This window comes from Lepisma saccharinum, chromosome 8 (assembly GCF_977018435.1).
Source record: "Lepisma saccharinum chromosome 8, izLepSacc3.1, whole genome shotgun sequence".
NCBI lineage: Eukaryota > Metazoa > Arthropoda > Insecta > Zygentoma > Lepismatidae > Lepisma > Lepisma saccharinum.
This window is the reverse complement of record NC_139236.1, coordinates 54673263-54689825: the sequence shown is the minus strand read 5'-3', so window position 1 is coordinate 54689825 and position 16563 is coordinate 54673263. Positions and strand designations below refer to the sequence as shown.

The window sequence follows — 16563 nt, the reverse complement described above, 5'->3', positions numbered from 1 at the left end:
GATAATTAGTAAGGCAAGTGGTTAAAAACTAAAAGAGCAACACAGTTTTTGTCAAATAAGTTGGTGATGTCCTCGTGGTAGAAGTTCAGCCTGTGGCTGCTCTACCACTTAACCCACAAAACTATTATTTTTTTATTATTATTATTATTATTATTTTCATTAGTATCTGTCAATGGAAAAGTTTAGAATTCATTTGAAAACTTTTAACATCGAATGATCTCTGGACAAAATTATTTTAAAATGTTTGAATATTCTCAAGATGTAATAAACAGTGGTCTGAATTAGTAACACAGGGCCGCAAATTAAATTCAATTTAATGTTGTTTTTTGTTTAATAGGTGAACTTTATTATTTGTGCCATGCTGATCACGAATATGAAATTCGTTTTTCTCTATCATGCAAGGTTTTCTTACAAATCAAATTTCAAAATTTGGAATTTGTCCAATATTGCATAAGGTTTTATTATAATTTTTCCTTTCTTCAATCAGAATAAGTAGCTTATCACACTAAACGCATCAACATGTTTATTTTAAAATGAATATAGACAGACACAAAGGACCCATATAATATAGAAAACGACATATAGCAGTATATAATATACACACAAGAAAATCATTACACAATACATATTTCTCAGTTCTGTTTAGCACGTTTTATTCTGTAAGCTTTCCTAACTTTCTTGTGATTTTCTTCTGTCGTTTCTCTGTACAATGCCCAACAGTAGTCAGCCATCATACTAACACTCCAATGTCCTTGTTACCTTCCCTCCATATCCCTCATGACCTGATGGAACCGTTCGCCTTGTTCCTCACTTAATTCACCAATATTTTGTGGAAAGTTATCAAGGTGTGAATGCAAAAAATATAATTTGAGATTCATGTTACAACCCAGCTCTTGAAATTTAAGTAACATATTCTCAACAACTTCTCTGTAATCAGGACTTTTGTGGTTCCCCAAGAAGTTCAACACTACACTTTTAAATGCTATCAAGCATCTCTTTCAGCTACAGTCATTGTTTCCTCGAAGTCTTTATCATTAATTAATTTCCTAATGTCTGGTCCAACAAAAACACCTTCCTTCACTTTGCCGTATGACAGGGATGGAAATTTGTTGCATATGAACTGGAAACATTGTCCTTCCTTGTTAAGTGCCTTCACAAATTGTTTAATCAGCCCTAATTTGATATGAAGAGGGGGAAGTACAACTTTCCCAGGACTGACTAAATGTTGTTGTACGATGTTCTTTGAACCCGGGGTCAATGTTTTCCGTATTGGCCTGTCTTTGTACCTGTGGAACAAATTCACTGCAGATGTAGCAAAACATATCTGGCCTATTCAGACAACTACGAGATGCCATGGCCACACCATGCAAATTAGGACTTTTGAGAGTTACATATAAAATTAATTTCAAATGATATATCAATGTTTTACATAGTATTATTTTCAGCATTTAGGCAAGAAACATATTAATTAATATAAATAAAACAAAACTTCTCTGTATTTAAAGCTTGTTCGTCTTTATTACTTGTTGAATAATTTTGAAACATACCAGTGACATCTAGCGACAATCACTTCAATTGCACTGAAACGTGCATACCACAACCCACATATAAAAATCATGAATTGTAAAAAATTATTGCGTGATGTGAGAAAACTAATGCCAGTTTCAGCATCAGCAAGTCCAAATGCATGTAAAACACCCAAAATTATAAAAACAACAGAACCCATGCGGCCCTGTGTAATCGGCACTGTTACATCAGTTGAGTGTACTATAGTTGAATCATCCACCCACCTCCGTGTCAGTGTGTTTTGCACAGCACACCAAGATCACAGAGGCCTCTGATTCGAATCCTAGAGTGACCACGGGTGTTCTTTGTGAGTGTCCCTTCATCAACTTCATAAATATCATCACCCATATTCATATTCGCGATTAACCAAAAGTGGTAGAAAAGCGAAGTAAAATAAACCAAATCAATCAGTAGTTGGATCATCCACAACAATGACGTCTACTGTTATTCAGAGGCGCTTTTGATTCAGGTAGGTTTCTTAATGACTTGCGTCATGCAGAAAGGTATAAAGAAAAGGTATAAAACACCAGAGTTCAAAACATTTGTGGCGTAGTGAGGCATCTAATTTTCTAGCTAAAACAAGCATGGATGATGTTTTATTGAAAACCCAGCTGACTTCAGGCAAATAATACCTGTAGCGACTAATATCATAAGTAAATTATTAAGCAAGAAAGGGCCAACCCTTCCTTCGAACTTGGCATCCCCACCCGAAATGCCCATGCTATGCCACTGCTAAAAACATCAAGTATGGATGGACTGGGAGCAAGCTGGTTGTTCCTTTCTGTTTTTGTGCTGCACTTGGCAGAGGCAGCAGTGCTGCTACATGAAAGAATATTTCCCTTGGTGCAGTAAAATGCAGGTCCAATTTTCAGTGAAAAGGGAAATTTTATGAATATTACAGAAATCGCCAGAAAATTTGAAGTTGTCAGATTTCTGTTTTTGTTTTTCTGCCTGCATTGGTGATTTATTTCTATTATATCTAATTCATCAATTATATCTAATTCATCTATTATATCTAATTCATAGGGGAGGGAGTATGTACAATAAATGTATTAAGTAAATAAGAATTGTTGTGGTAGACCACGTCAAATTTTCAGGATACGCCACTGTTTTGTAGTTACATCCAAACTACTAAGTTCTTTCTGGTATTCTGAGGTATTTTTCATAAGCTAATGTACCAACAAGTATTTGCTTGTCTAGATGTTACAGATCCTGAGATATCAAATCGGACCATGACAAAAATTCACCAGGCTTTTGTAACTATAACTGAGACTTTCCTTTGTTTCCAAGCTATGTCAAATGTGGTATATCTTCTCCCAAATTCCTACAAATATAGTAATTAATTTTCCTGAAATTTGACACTGTTGGTCAAATGAATGGGATCCTCAAATATATGAAAGTGCCACCTATTCAAACGGATGTATTCTCATAAGGTCTTAAAAAGCTAAACAAACTAATGATAGTGAGCATCATAGGTAGAGATGTCTTGGACCGCTGACTCTCTCCAGCCATTTCACAAATTTCAAGTATGGGTCACCAGCTCATCGGCATTGTTAATTTTCAATGCTCTGGCAGTCTTCAGTAATGTATGATACCACATTTATAAAAATGTTTCCCAAAATAAAGTAGTTTATGAACAGTGTCTGGGTAAAATACACAGGAAATTGATGGTTCTGCATATGTGATAAATTCATTGGCCCAGATTGACCTTGGACCAACCCAAATTTTGTTCTGCAAGGTCTGTCCTCCTGGCAATTGCCAAATTAGCAGTCTGGCATTGTAAATATAATAAAAAGTATAGTAAATTAAATCGTCGTAATCGAGTAAATTATTTTCTTCTTTATATGAATCGTATTTTTTTAAAATTAATATAAGCAAGTTTAGTAAGTAAATTCGTATGATATTCTAGCTCTTCTATTCGTTGTAATTCATCTAATAGGTAAATTTCAGAGGTAATTTTTTCTAACTAGCAATAATTTAGGATTATATTCATTCATAATTTCATTTTTTAGAAAATATTTCTACTTACGAATTCCTAACAGCCCTTTCAATTTAAATAAGAGGACATACAATTAATTACTGTCAGATGCTATTTCATATTTCACAGAAATAACATTTAAATGTAGAGAAGACTTAAAAGTTTTTATGTAAATTTTAATAAATTACCTTGATATTATATTTAGAGCAGAACCATAAGCTATGCAGGATCCATATTGAGTGGGCAAAGGTTCACCATCCAGATTTTCATAAATATGGTAGCTGTAGACCTCCATAGCCAAGTCGTTCCTCATCTACAAAAATAAAAATTTCTAATGTCTCAAGTTGTATCAAAAGATATGTGTCACCAGTGGTAAAGTAGTTGTTGTTATTATTATTTGTAGACATGATATAGTATATACAATCCCAATTAATCTTCATTTGTTTATGGAACAGATTAATCGGGACACTATTGGCATAAGCCGATTGTCATTTTGTACTATATAAGCACATAATTCATATGCTCTAGTTTTGTTAATTAAGTGTCTAAAAACACAGTTTCTGTTTAAAAGTAAAACCCATCCAGTTTCTTGGTTACATCCATTAATTATGAGGTTAATGAACCGTGAATGAGGTAATGAACATTTGCAATTTTATATTGGATCGGTAAATTTTATACTTGTACACTATTAGGATGGGAAAGAATTTCATATCGGTCCATCCATATTACAGATTTTAATGCGTATGAGTGAAAATGATGAAATGAATGAAAGGAGGAACACAGATATCCACCATTACCCAGGATCGATCTTATAGCTACTTGTGATAGAAAGCACTCTTGTAATTCTGTTTGTATACCTCCTCAAGTAACACATTTATAAACTAATGCTTAAATGAATTGCCTTAATTTAAAAGTGAACTTGGTTGACTTTTCATCAATTTTGAATCCACATCAGGTGGAGGAGAGATATCGTCTACCACCATGTAAACTGACTATTAATTCCAGTTCCAATGAGTTTCTGTGCATAAAGTGCTTAATGAACAAAATTAGAGTGTCAAAAGCTTATAAGACATTTTACTTACCCAGTATGCAATACTAGAAAACAACATAAATCAATTGATACTAGTCGCAGGCAAGGAAAGTGAGGTATAATACAGGAAAGTATATTCTAGGCTATCTGTAAGACCTAGAGACCAAAGTGCAGAAGAAACATCAATTAGAAAATGTGCATAAAATTGTTCATTTCAATAAGATGATGATGGTGTTTCAAGAGTAGGAAACCTGTGCTGTCTTAATCAATAACACAGGCCTGCGATGAAAAAAATACAAGGGAAGTGATAGGTGAACTTTATGTATTTTGTGGTGCTGAGTTCAAAAAAAATAAAGAAAAATGTCTATCACGTCACGTTTTCTTGAAAAATTTAATTGTACTTGGATTTGTATGAACATTTACCATTAATATGTTGTTTAGGCATGGAATATCTTTCCTCCCTGCCTGACCATTATTCTACTGTGGTGAAACGTTACCCCTCGGTGACTCCCCCCATCGACGTCCCTCCCTCCCTGTCGCAATCGCTCTCGACCAATAGCGCCGCGCAAATCCTTATCTTGGTTCGCCGACTGTGCAGGAACGCTCGCTAAGCCAGCGTAATCGGCAGTCACCTTCCAGTTGTGTCGAGCTTTATCTGGATTGATCCTGAACGTGTTATTCGTAAGACTGAATTCTCGCGACTTGTCTGGAGGCAGCAGAAACGATATAAAACAGATGTCCTCATGAGGGACTCAGTTTATCGCTCTTTAACCCAGCAGATCATGTACTTACCATGTTCATAGTAAGATAAAAGACATGGAAATTTGTAGGTTCGTCTCAATTTGTCTTTCATGTGTAGTGTCGTGCGTGCGCTGATACAGTGACAAGTGGAAACTGCATCACAAAAACAATTGTAACTGGTGTTTTCCTCTGTGCGTTTCGTGAACCATGGCTTCGAGTTCGAGACGTTGTGAAAATGTGCCAGATGACTTTTGTTACATATGCGGCGAATATAGTGCTCTTAAACATCGCATGAGGAGCATTACAAACTATGTAAGAAAACTTTATCTTTCGTATTTTGGCATGAAACTCGGAGACCAGGACAAATCGTGGGCTCCTCATAAATTGTGTGTGCAGTGTCTCAATGATCTACGCTTATGGCTCAACGGAAAGAAGACTGCTTTACGCTTTGGAATTCCTATGACATGGAGGGAGCCGAGGAACCACTGTGATGACTGTTACTTTTGTGCCTGCCATGTTCGTGGGTATAACCGAAAAAATCACAAGCTAATCTCTTATCCTGAGAACATTCTATCGGCCATACGCCCCGTTCCTCATGGACCTGGTGTGCTAGTGCTTTTGCCTCCAACTGAATTACCAGTCATCTCTTCAGAGTCTTCAGACTCGGAACATCCAGACGGCCAAGGCTCCGATACCGAATATAAGCCCTCTGGAGGCGATTCACCTCAGCCCTTCTCTCAGGTTGAACTTAATGATCTGACTAGAGATCTGGGTCTTTCGAAAGAGGCAGCTGAATTGTTGGGCTCCAGATTGAAAGAAAAACATTTATTGGCCAAAGGAACCACGTTTTATTGGTACAAGAATCGAGAAAAGGACTTTGCTCAGTACTTTGAGGAAGCGGAGAACCTGGTCTATTGTTCTGATGTTCCCGGATTGATGAGCAAATTTAATATCACCTACGATAAAGATCAATGGAGGCTGTTTATAGATTCATCGACAAGGAGCCTGAAAATAAAATCAATTGCCAATAAATCAATTTGCATCACCAAGCATCGATTTTACATAGATTTAAATGGATCAAAACCACTGTTGCCAGATAGTGCATGCAAAATTGTTCGCGAAAATTCCTTTTCACATAGGATTTTAGCAAAAATATTGATATCGATTTTACAAAAAATCCTGACGTGATGGAAAAAAATGGAGGTCATTTTCGAAATCAGCACACCCAATAACATAAAACTCAGCGAACACGTCTCTTGTATTTTTCAACAACTTCAATTTCGCAGGCCTGTGTAATTTGTGAAGGATCACAAGTCCCCCCCCCCCCCCAATTCTAGCAGCTTAACATGCAGTATACAGAGGCTGGTCTGGCCATTCCAGAAAAGAAGTGTTGTTCCTGGCATTTTTCAAGAAATGGAGAATTTTGGAGCCAAATATTACAGGATAGGGAAAAGGGGAGAAATATTGCCATTCGCCAATGGACACTATCAATGTCTAACTAAAAGCCTTCCACTGCAGGCCTGGAGGATTTGTTTATTTGTGTTTATGAAAACAGCAACTGCTGTTGTGTTGTCCCAAGGATAGTTCCTGGGTTTGGTCTAAAAAAGATGCCATATTCCCATCATTCTGCATTGATTTCACCATGGTCACGTTGAAAACTGTGGATTCTGATTCCTGGTGACAGAAAGAAATAAAAATTATGTTACAGAGAAATGAAGAATTTATTTTGCACTTTTCCATTGAGTAAAGGATGTATTCACCAATCTTCGTGTCATGCGAACTATGAAAGAGTATGTATTATAATGTTACACTATGAACAATGAAGATAGTAACACTCAAAATTTCATGTGCCATGTGCTTGCTTACCATAAGAAGGGATATGGAAATTTAAGTGTAATTTTAGGTAAAGGGGAAAACGGGAAATTTCATGAGCTCACATTTTAGAGATTTATTCATCTTTCTTTCAGCTCACAAAGTGAAATGAACCATAATTTAAAATGTCAATATGCATTGATGGATAAAGGAAACTACTTACCCTGATCTGCAGATCTGCTAAGTTGATATTGAAAATTGAAGCATCATTTTCATATTTGATCATATTCTTCATGTTGAGAGAGTTGAGATTTGAAAAATCATTTAGAAAATTTGCATAGTAATCTTGCTTCTCCTCATCTACTTCACCAAATAATCTTAAGGAGAGAACAATTGACAAATTAGTTTTGAACATTTAAATCATATAATGAATAACACAAGGCTCAAATTGGTAAGAAATTTACCTACTTGAACTTTATTAATTCAAATCATCACTAATTACTTACGTAAATGACAAAATGCTGTGATTTATTTGTACGCTTATGAAGTTTGTTTCATTGATTACGTTTTCATGAGTGTTTGTGATTCTATTTGATGCTAGTTTTTTTACAAAATATCCCAAGATTTTTTTAGAAACAAATATTTGTATAAGAAAGAGTCGCTCCAAAAACTTTTAAACGTAGGACAAAAAAGATGTAATTTTCTCAGTGAAATGCAGTGGCATACTGGACCAAAGGAGGAGGTATGAGTCTCATCACGACTTCCCTCCGCTGGAAGTTTCTACTGTTTACAGTAGACAAATTCTACTGTTTTCAACTGTCTTCTACTGTGAACTAGGAAAAGTACTGAAACGAAATTGTAGATCTACTGTATGGCGACTGCACCTCGACAGTAGGACTACTGTACTGTATATGGTGATATACTGAAAACAATAAAAGACATTAGTTGTACAATTTTGTTACTGGAAACACCAAGTGGGCGAAAAGTCCCTACTCACTGCTACACAGGTGTATTAGGACAAAGTAATAAATTAACTGTTAGGTATTACATATTGCTTTTATTATTCAATACACAAAAAACAATAATGAAACAATGCTTACATGATTAAGAATCTAAAACATCTGTGTGCAGCCCTCGAACTGTGTAGCAGTGGGTAGTAGAGGTCTGCACGGGCCTAAATTGTAAGGCCCGAGTCTGGCCCGGCCCGAGGAAAAGAAACCCGAACCCGACCTGAGTCCGATAATAAGTAAACATGAGCCCGGCCCGAGCCCGAAAACATAATTAAAATTACTTTCCAATTCAGAATTTGAAAAAAAAAAAAAAATGGGCACTGTTGTACTTCATTAACTAGCTGTTATAAGAAAATGTAAACAATCGATGAGAAAAAATATACTGTTACTTTTGCTACATCTACTATTGGTGAAACAAATATTAACAAAACATGCGCTACTTTTAAAAAAAAAAAGATGTAGGCCTACTTACTGACTGGTTACTGGTTAGTGTCCCATGTTACTGTGCAGAAAAAGTACAGAGTCCACACTTCGAGAACTGAGGCTGGTTCGTCTCTGTTGGATCAGCAACCCAGCTGCACTAAAATTCCTTTCACTGCTAGCACTTGAAGCTGGTATACATAGGAATTGTCTGGCAAGCCGCGATAAATACGGTAACTCCTGTTCGTGATCTTTCCACCATTCCAGTAGGTCTTTAATGTCAACCGAACCATAACTATGATTTAAATATTTTTCAATTTCTTCGGCCTCGTTTTCACTTCGGGCATCAATATTTTCATCTTCGATACACGTGAAATCCAGTATTTTTAGTCTTTTGGCAACTTGAGATTGAGAAGGGACAGAAGAACTATTTTGCTGAGAATGATCTTTACATTGGGATTCTGGCTCTTTGCTCTTTAGATCCCGTATTAAGGAACACACATCGAGTCTTGTCTCCTCTTTCTCTGTATTTTCAAGCATTCTCAACTGACGGAAATTAGGCCACAAGAAGCAAGCAATCTTATGAAATTTGTGCAAAACAAACTTTTCTGCGAGTAAATTTAATGCAATTTGTTTTAACTGCAACAGATCCTCTGGATCTGAGAGATTCTGTTCTTTAAGGTGATGTATTAAATTGAATCGCAAAGGAAGCACAAGTGGTAGTGTGGGGTATGTATCTGCTTCTAATTGCAGAGAAGCGTCTTTGAATGGTTCCAGAAACTCGATAAGCATTCTCAGGATATCTCGTTGAACGTGTGCCATTCTCCCTTCTTCCTGGTGTTCGATAAGAATATTTTCAATGTCATTGTAGTTGACATCAAAAGATTTGTACATGTCAATCCTACTGTACCATCGAGTTTCACATTCTTGATATAGGGTAGTTTTCAAATGTTGTGTAAGACCTGTGTTTTTCATGTACCGCACTATGTCCTTTACCTCTGTTGTCAGTGTGTCTATATACGATAAATGAACTTCTGCCGAGAGTTTCTGGAATAAGTTCATCTGTATTGTGTTAAGTAGATGGGAAGAACAGTTTAATCTGATGTACGCCTGAAGGGCACTCACGATGTTACTTCCCTGGTCCGTTACAAAAACAATTTGAGAAAGGCTGCCTTGTTCAAGACCCACTGAAACTGCTTTTCGATTTAATTCTCTTTTTATGTTCATTCCCGTTTTCCGGTCAGGTGTAAATTCTGCTGTGAAGAGCACTTTACTACACAACCCCCATTTCTCATTAACGAAATGAACAGTAAGAGTTATGTAAGAAATGTGTTTAAAATCATCACTCCACATATCAGTAGTAGCAGCACACTCCCGCCTATCAATCATTGTTTGCACCGTATGAGCCAGCGAATTTCGGAGGATTTCAGCATCTTTCACTACATTACGTGACACTGTGGTAGAGTGGGGGAGCAATTCTTTTATGTTCACATTACCATGTTGGGAACCTATTTTAACCAATATCTGAGAGTATTCTATGAATCCTTCACCTTGCACAATGTCAAAAGGTCGTATATCTTTGCAACACAAAAAGACACATGCTTTTGTAACTTCATCTTTAACATTTTGTGGAAGACACGATGAGGAAGACTGAAAAAAGGATAGAATTTTACCTTGTCCCGAAATTACTTTACAAACATGCCTTCTTAAATGAGAACTACCGGTTTTCAAAGCAGAATAACTTAAAACTACATTGCACTTCATACACTGCACAGCACAAATCTTCTCATCGCTATCCCTCTTCTTTATCTCTCGAAACTTTTTCCAAATGTCACTTTTTCCACACGTATTCTACACTAACACATATTCCCCAGCCTTCAGTTTAGTTTTAATTTCTTCTGTGTTCATTTTCGAAAGTAAAAACAAAACCCGAGCGCATACAACAGAACAACAAACACCGGCACTTGACTGACGAATGAACGATACACACTCTCTTGCTGTGGAAAGGGGAAGTCCCAAATTTTGCTGACTGCTCGCCTGGCGCCGCTCTGACTGGGTGGCGGTTAAGCTTGGTGACAGTGAAACGCGTGCACACCTGACGGCAAAGCTGAGGTCGTGCAGTCCTTCAAATGATGAGACATTTAAAAAATGCTCCTATTCTCATTCTCGAAGTAAACCATAATTTCAATAATTAAAAATTATTTTTCGAAGACAATATTCGCTAACAAAATAGCCACAAGGCCCGGACCCGACCCGAGCCCGAGAAGTTCTGGTTATTTATGGCCCGAGTCCAGCCCGTGGGCCGGGCTGGGCCTAGGCCCGAGCCCGTGCAGACCTCTAGTGGGTAGGGACTTTTCGCCCACTCTGTACATGGTTAGGCTACCAAGAAGAGTAGAAAGCATTAGCTACTCAAAGCAGTAGAAGACATTAGCAGTACAATTCATCAGCTGAAAACAGTAGATGTTTCAAAACACTTATTGGTCTTTTGTAAACCGTAGACTGAATTTTGACAGACATGGGTATGCAACTGTTGAAATAAACATGCTACCTACTCTGTAACTAGATCCATGTAATCTGTTGTGATGATATTAGGTGGACATATAATGATGGCAGGCTGAGGAATTTTCCATTCATGGAAATTCCGTTCTATTGTAACAATCGTGGGACTGTCCTGAAATTTCCTCCAAGACTCATTGATCAGGTATAGAGAACACACAAAAGATACTGTGAAGGTAACCAGCCAAAATAATCTGTAAGCAGAAAAGTAAAAGATTTTATTATTTATTACTCACAAATTATTGCACAATACAGTATATTACAAATACTTCAAAGATACTGATAATAACCTAGATTGAGGAAGTAGCTTTATGTTCTATGGTTTGTATGTAGTACTGATGACAATATCTCTGGAATTAACAAAACTCAAAAGAGATGTAAAGACGTTTTGAAGAGAAATATAAAGGTATATTTAGCATCAAGATTAGTCTAAATTAGACCTTAGTGAAAAAGTTATGGTGGTATGAAAATTTTGAGAAGTGTTACAGGTATAATATCATGTAAATATATATATGAGGCAAAAGCTCATTTAAGTACCAATTGTATCTTCAGTATGGGGGACATCCAATGATCCCAACCTCTGCTTCCCTCCCTATTGCATTGTTATTTGATGGGTTCAATACCCAGTAGAGACACACAGAAGCTTTGCACTTTAGGTCCAGTTGTGAATAGCCTATCTAGGCATAAAGTGGACTTAAAAGAACAACACACAGTACAAAAATTTGCAGAATGATTCTAGCATAGAAATATGTAGTGTTTTAAGCATGAGGCCATCATATCAGATGTAATAAAATTAAGTTGATTTTTTTGTATTGCTTCAACATTTTTAGAGACCTATAGAACAAATTAATTTGGTATTTATATGCAACAAGTTTTTACTAATAAATAATTATGCATTACCTTTCACTGAAGGTGGGGGTCTTCCTCACAATTTCTCCCACTCCATGGAATGTGGTTTCCTCCAAAACCTTCACAAAATATGCCAACATCTTTTGTCTTCAGTACATGCAACATTAGTATATTTTTGAAACTGTAAAGGAAAATATAATAGTTTTAAGTAACCATATCTTTAGACAGTGCTGCACCATTGATCTTCCAAAGTATACAGTAATGCAGATCTGCACAAATTGTGCAAAGAATTTGAATCAGACATGGCCTTCTTTTCACCAATTAGGTATGTGTTTGAACCTGGTATCATCAGGATGAGAAATCTTGTATGATCCAAAAGCAGCCATTTTAGTGGTAATTGTTATGTGGGGAATTATTGCTGAAACCTTGAGGATTAGGGGGCATATCAACTAGATAGAAGGGAAATAGTGGTGGAAAGACTGGGATTGATTGTCTTGGAAAATTCAACATGAAGTGTTAAGATTGTCATGACCGATAGAAGCAGTACTCTGAACCTCTGTTTGGAGCATTCTATATGTCTTTTGAATGAAGTCTGCCCATATAGCTGCCTCACAACTCCAAACCACCATTTGTTCAGAGATGATGACATTTGGCTTTAGCTTACCTCTATACAGAATGCAAGAACTACGGAATGGCATTCTTCAGAGTCATAGCAAATGGGAGAAAGATCTCTGGAAACCATTGGATTCTGGCATGGAAATTTCCCGAGCCATGTTCATGCATTTCAACATGTTACTCTTGGCTTTATGGATGGTTTGTCTCGAGCTGTAAATTCTCGGTCTCATATAAGTAAATTAAAGACTAAGTTTTTTTCTCATCTTGAGTGCAAACACATGAAAAAGTACATCATTGTACAATCTTTTACAGTGTATTGAGGTCATTAAGTAAACATTGTTTTTTAAGAAAGTTTTTCTGTTTGATGCCACGTTTCGTCACTACGAACACTCTGAAAACTTATTTTTGTCCTTAATGTACGCAATGAGCAGCATAGGCTCACAGTTGCTATTGATGGGTTGACTCTGGAATGTCTATGAATAAAATATCTGCCTTATCTATAAATAATCAAGTAAATATCTGCTTAGTGTATCAGAAAAATTTTGAAATAAGAGCAAGACTTGTCTAGGTACCGTGCCTCCCTCCCTATTTGATTTCATTAGAAGCAGACAACTGAAATTTCTTCTCGGGTGCATGGTACACCTTAAATCACAATAAGCTTTACCTTAAGATTTCTGCTAGTAGCCAGCAATGTCGAAGTGGCAGCTGCGTAAACATATAGCATGGTTCCTTACCTGCCATGGCGGATCCTTCATTCACGGCATGGTGATATGTCCTCCCAACAATCTGGGAAACGTATTATGGATATGGAAGATATTGGTGATATTTACATGATATACCGTATCATGCCGCAGGCGTGAGTCGAAACCAGGACCCTGGGCATCATAAATTAATAAGTTCAAATGTTCAAATTTCACGTAAATAGCTCGAGAGAATATTTCTCACTCCCAGTTGTCATTAGAAATCTATCATGTGAACAGTTGTTGTCTTCAAGGTATGGGTTGATTATCGACCGATATGTAAAGAGTTACTCCAGGGAGTGGGACGTGATCAAAGTTTTATTTCAGGGACCGTGTCATCAGTCATCACATCTGGATCTACAGATTCTACAAGAACTTCATGCTACAGGAAACCACAGGTAAACGAACTTTCCTTAATCCTCATTCTTACATTCTTATAACTCTGCCAGACCAGTCAACCATCGAAGTGTTAAAATCAAATGATTAAGGGTCCTTATTTAGGGTTAGCAGATCGCTGTAAGGGAAATGTAGGACATGCTGTCCCAAAATGTAGGACATTAAGTCAAAATGACACAAAACATTCTCAATAAATAATACATATTTCTATAGCTCACGTTAGAAAGTAGTTGAGAAAAAATTACACTTTTCAGTTTTAAAAAAATGAATTTTTAATGAATTTTTAAATGCAAAATTTCAAATTATTAATTTAAATTAAATGCAATCATACTAATCAATGAACCTCTTACTACATGATTTAAGTGGTACTTCTCTGAGGAAAGAATTTTTATCAAAATTTCAGGTTTAGTCAAACTACTGTATATTTATGTTAGAGTGGACAGTCATACTCTTTGAAATTATAGGGACCAGTAACAGACATTTTACAGACTTTATGAAAAAATAATTTCTCTCGTTAGTCTATTGGGCTGATGGTAATAAAAGTACTCTCTGAACATTTGAATTATGACCTGTAATGTTAAACAAATATTCAGCAATTACCGTAATTTAAAATTCGAGAAGTTTAAAGTTCCAGAAGTTTCATCTTGGGTAGTCTTTAGTTCAATAACAGGGTGTCTACCAAAATAACACATCCAGAATTCTTGATTTTTTCTGGACTTTTCTAGACCTTTTTCCCATCTTTCTTAACATTTATTTATCCGACCCCTACTTAGGTAAAATTGGATTCATTAGTAATTAAGAAAATAAATATTTAGTTATTGAAAACCCCTACCAAAGGGCCAGTTAAGGTGAAAACTGAAGCTGAATTTAAGAAGAGGATTAGATCTGCTTTCTCGTATTAATGTATCCTGAACTGTGTTTAGCGGATGAGCAAGGCTTTGGCATCCGGACTCAAGCCAGTATAATCTTATGAGGGGCTTGTGTCGGTTGTCCCTATATGTTTGTGACTGTCCCTTCATCCATCTTACCTTACCGCCATTCATTATCATTTTCGCAATTAACCAAAGGGACAGAAAAAAGTTAAGTAAAATAAACTAAATCAACCAATCAGTCATTATGATAGCAAAAATTCTTGACCACAAGAAAAATTTATTGCCTTTGTATTGACTTCTTGACCTATTTGTTGATTTCTTTACTTTTTCTTGACTACCATGACTTTCTTGACTGGCAGACACCCTGAATAACTTTGTTCTCTATACCCCTGCTTTACAATCAAATTATATTGAATAAGAATGGCAACACCTTGTTCCATCAGTATAAACCCTAAGGCAAGAGATTCTGCTAAGGCATTGAACAGTGACATTATCAGAAAGTGGTTACAAAACTTTGTTCATTAAATGCTTCCCTTTTTCCGTATTTTTGATAGCAGGACAAACTTTTTCATTTTGGGCAATGACTGAATCAAAATAAATTTCACCATTGGGTTTGGAAGCGAAGTCCATAGACTTGTAACTTGCATGATTTTTATCTGTTACCTACTTTCCTAATTAATATTATGTGACGCTCAAAATGTAGGACATTTCTGATATTTTTCAAATTCCTCCCGGACGCCGGACATAAGGCTAAAATGTAGGACATGTCCGGGAAAATCCGGATGTCTGGTAACCCTATTCTTATTTCACAGGAGCAAGCCCCCTTTGCATGCATGTTATGAGTGGTTCATCATTTATCTGGGGTGTCAGCCCTTTACCCTTTGTGTACCGCTTGCTTAACCAAGCGAGTTGCCACAGGCAATTGTAGCCTGTAGTAAAGATTCCTCAAATATTTAGACTTTGTACGATACATCTGTCCCTTCCTCCAATTACTACAAGGTGCCTCTTGGATCACAAGTTACATCTTAGCACTCTGTTTTTCTTTTTGTTCTCTCTCTCTCTCTCTCTCTCTCTCCAAGTGGGAAACAACTTTACAAATAATCTAGAGATCTCTCCACTCTCTGGAAGGGATGCTTTCATTTTTCCACATAGGAAACATGTATGGGATACTTTCCAAGGAGATGACCTCTCCGAGTATCCTAAGCAGTGTAGTATTTAAAAATTGTCCAATAACTACTATCGAAGCATCAGGATATTACGGCCTCTCCTTGTAATCAAGGGGTCCCAGGTTGAGATCCGATGCACGATGGTGCAGCTTCTACTTTAAACTGTACGTCCAGTCCCAATTATCCTAAGTTTACCTAAAGTGGACTAAAAACAAAATATCAAACAAATTCATTCCAGCATCGGAGTATTGTGTAAAGAATATAAATTATATACTTCTACTCCTTCACAATGTACCAAAAAATAGCAACCAGAGGAGAAATAATACTCCCCCCCCCATATACTATGTGAAATATTACCCTGACCCTAGGCATTAAGTGGGTCTCCCTGATGGTGTAATGGTAAGTCATCACCTTGTAATCAAAGGGTCCATATTCAATACCCGGTGGAGGCACATAGTGGTTCGAATTCCTTTTTAAACAATAGGTTCAGTCCCAATTAGCATATCTATGCGTAAAATAATAATAATAAAAAAAAAACCTGGGCACTAAGTAGCATTGGCGGATCCAGAGGTGGGTCACGTGCCCCCCCCCCCCAAATGCTCGAGCAAATTATATTCGTAACATGTAATTTACAAAATGAATAAAGAGTTTTCTTATTAATTATGTGTACACTTTTGAAAAGTGGTGCACCCCGTATATCGTTAAAAATTGCTGAGTGCCGAACATCATTTGAAGTTGGTGCCCCCTGTGAATTGTTGAAAGTTGGTGCCCCCTTACACCATTGGAAGTTGGTGCCCACGTGCATCGTTGGA

The 16563-nt window shown here is 36.7% G+C and overlaps 1 protein-coding gene across 1 annotated transcript in view; it reads right to left on the bottom strand.

Moving 5' to 3' along the window:
• LOC145991785 (pickpocket protein 28-like) overlaps positions 1-16563 on the bottom strand; it is a 65384-nt gene that overhangs the window by 26017 nt on the left and 22804 nt on the right. Inside the window, exons 2-5 of the mRNA XM_083127836.1 lie at positions 12014-12143; positions 11110-11307; positions 7351-7504; positions 3733-3857 (exon numbers count right to left, since the gene is read on the bottom strand). Coding sequence (XP_082983962.1) covers positions 3733-3857; positions 7351-7504; positions 11110-11307; positions 12014-12102 — 566 coding nt within the window. The 5' untranslated portion in view covers positions 12103-12143. The remainder of the gene's footprint in view (positions 1-3732; positions 3858-7350; positions 7505-11109; positions 11308-12013; positions 12144-16563) is intronic.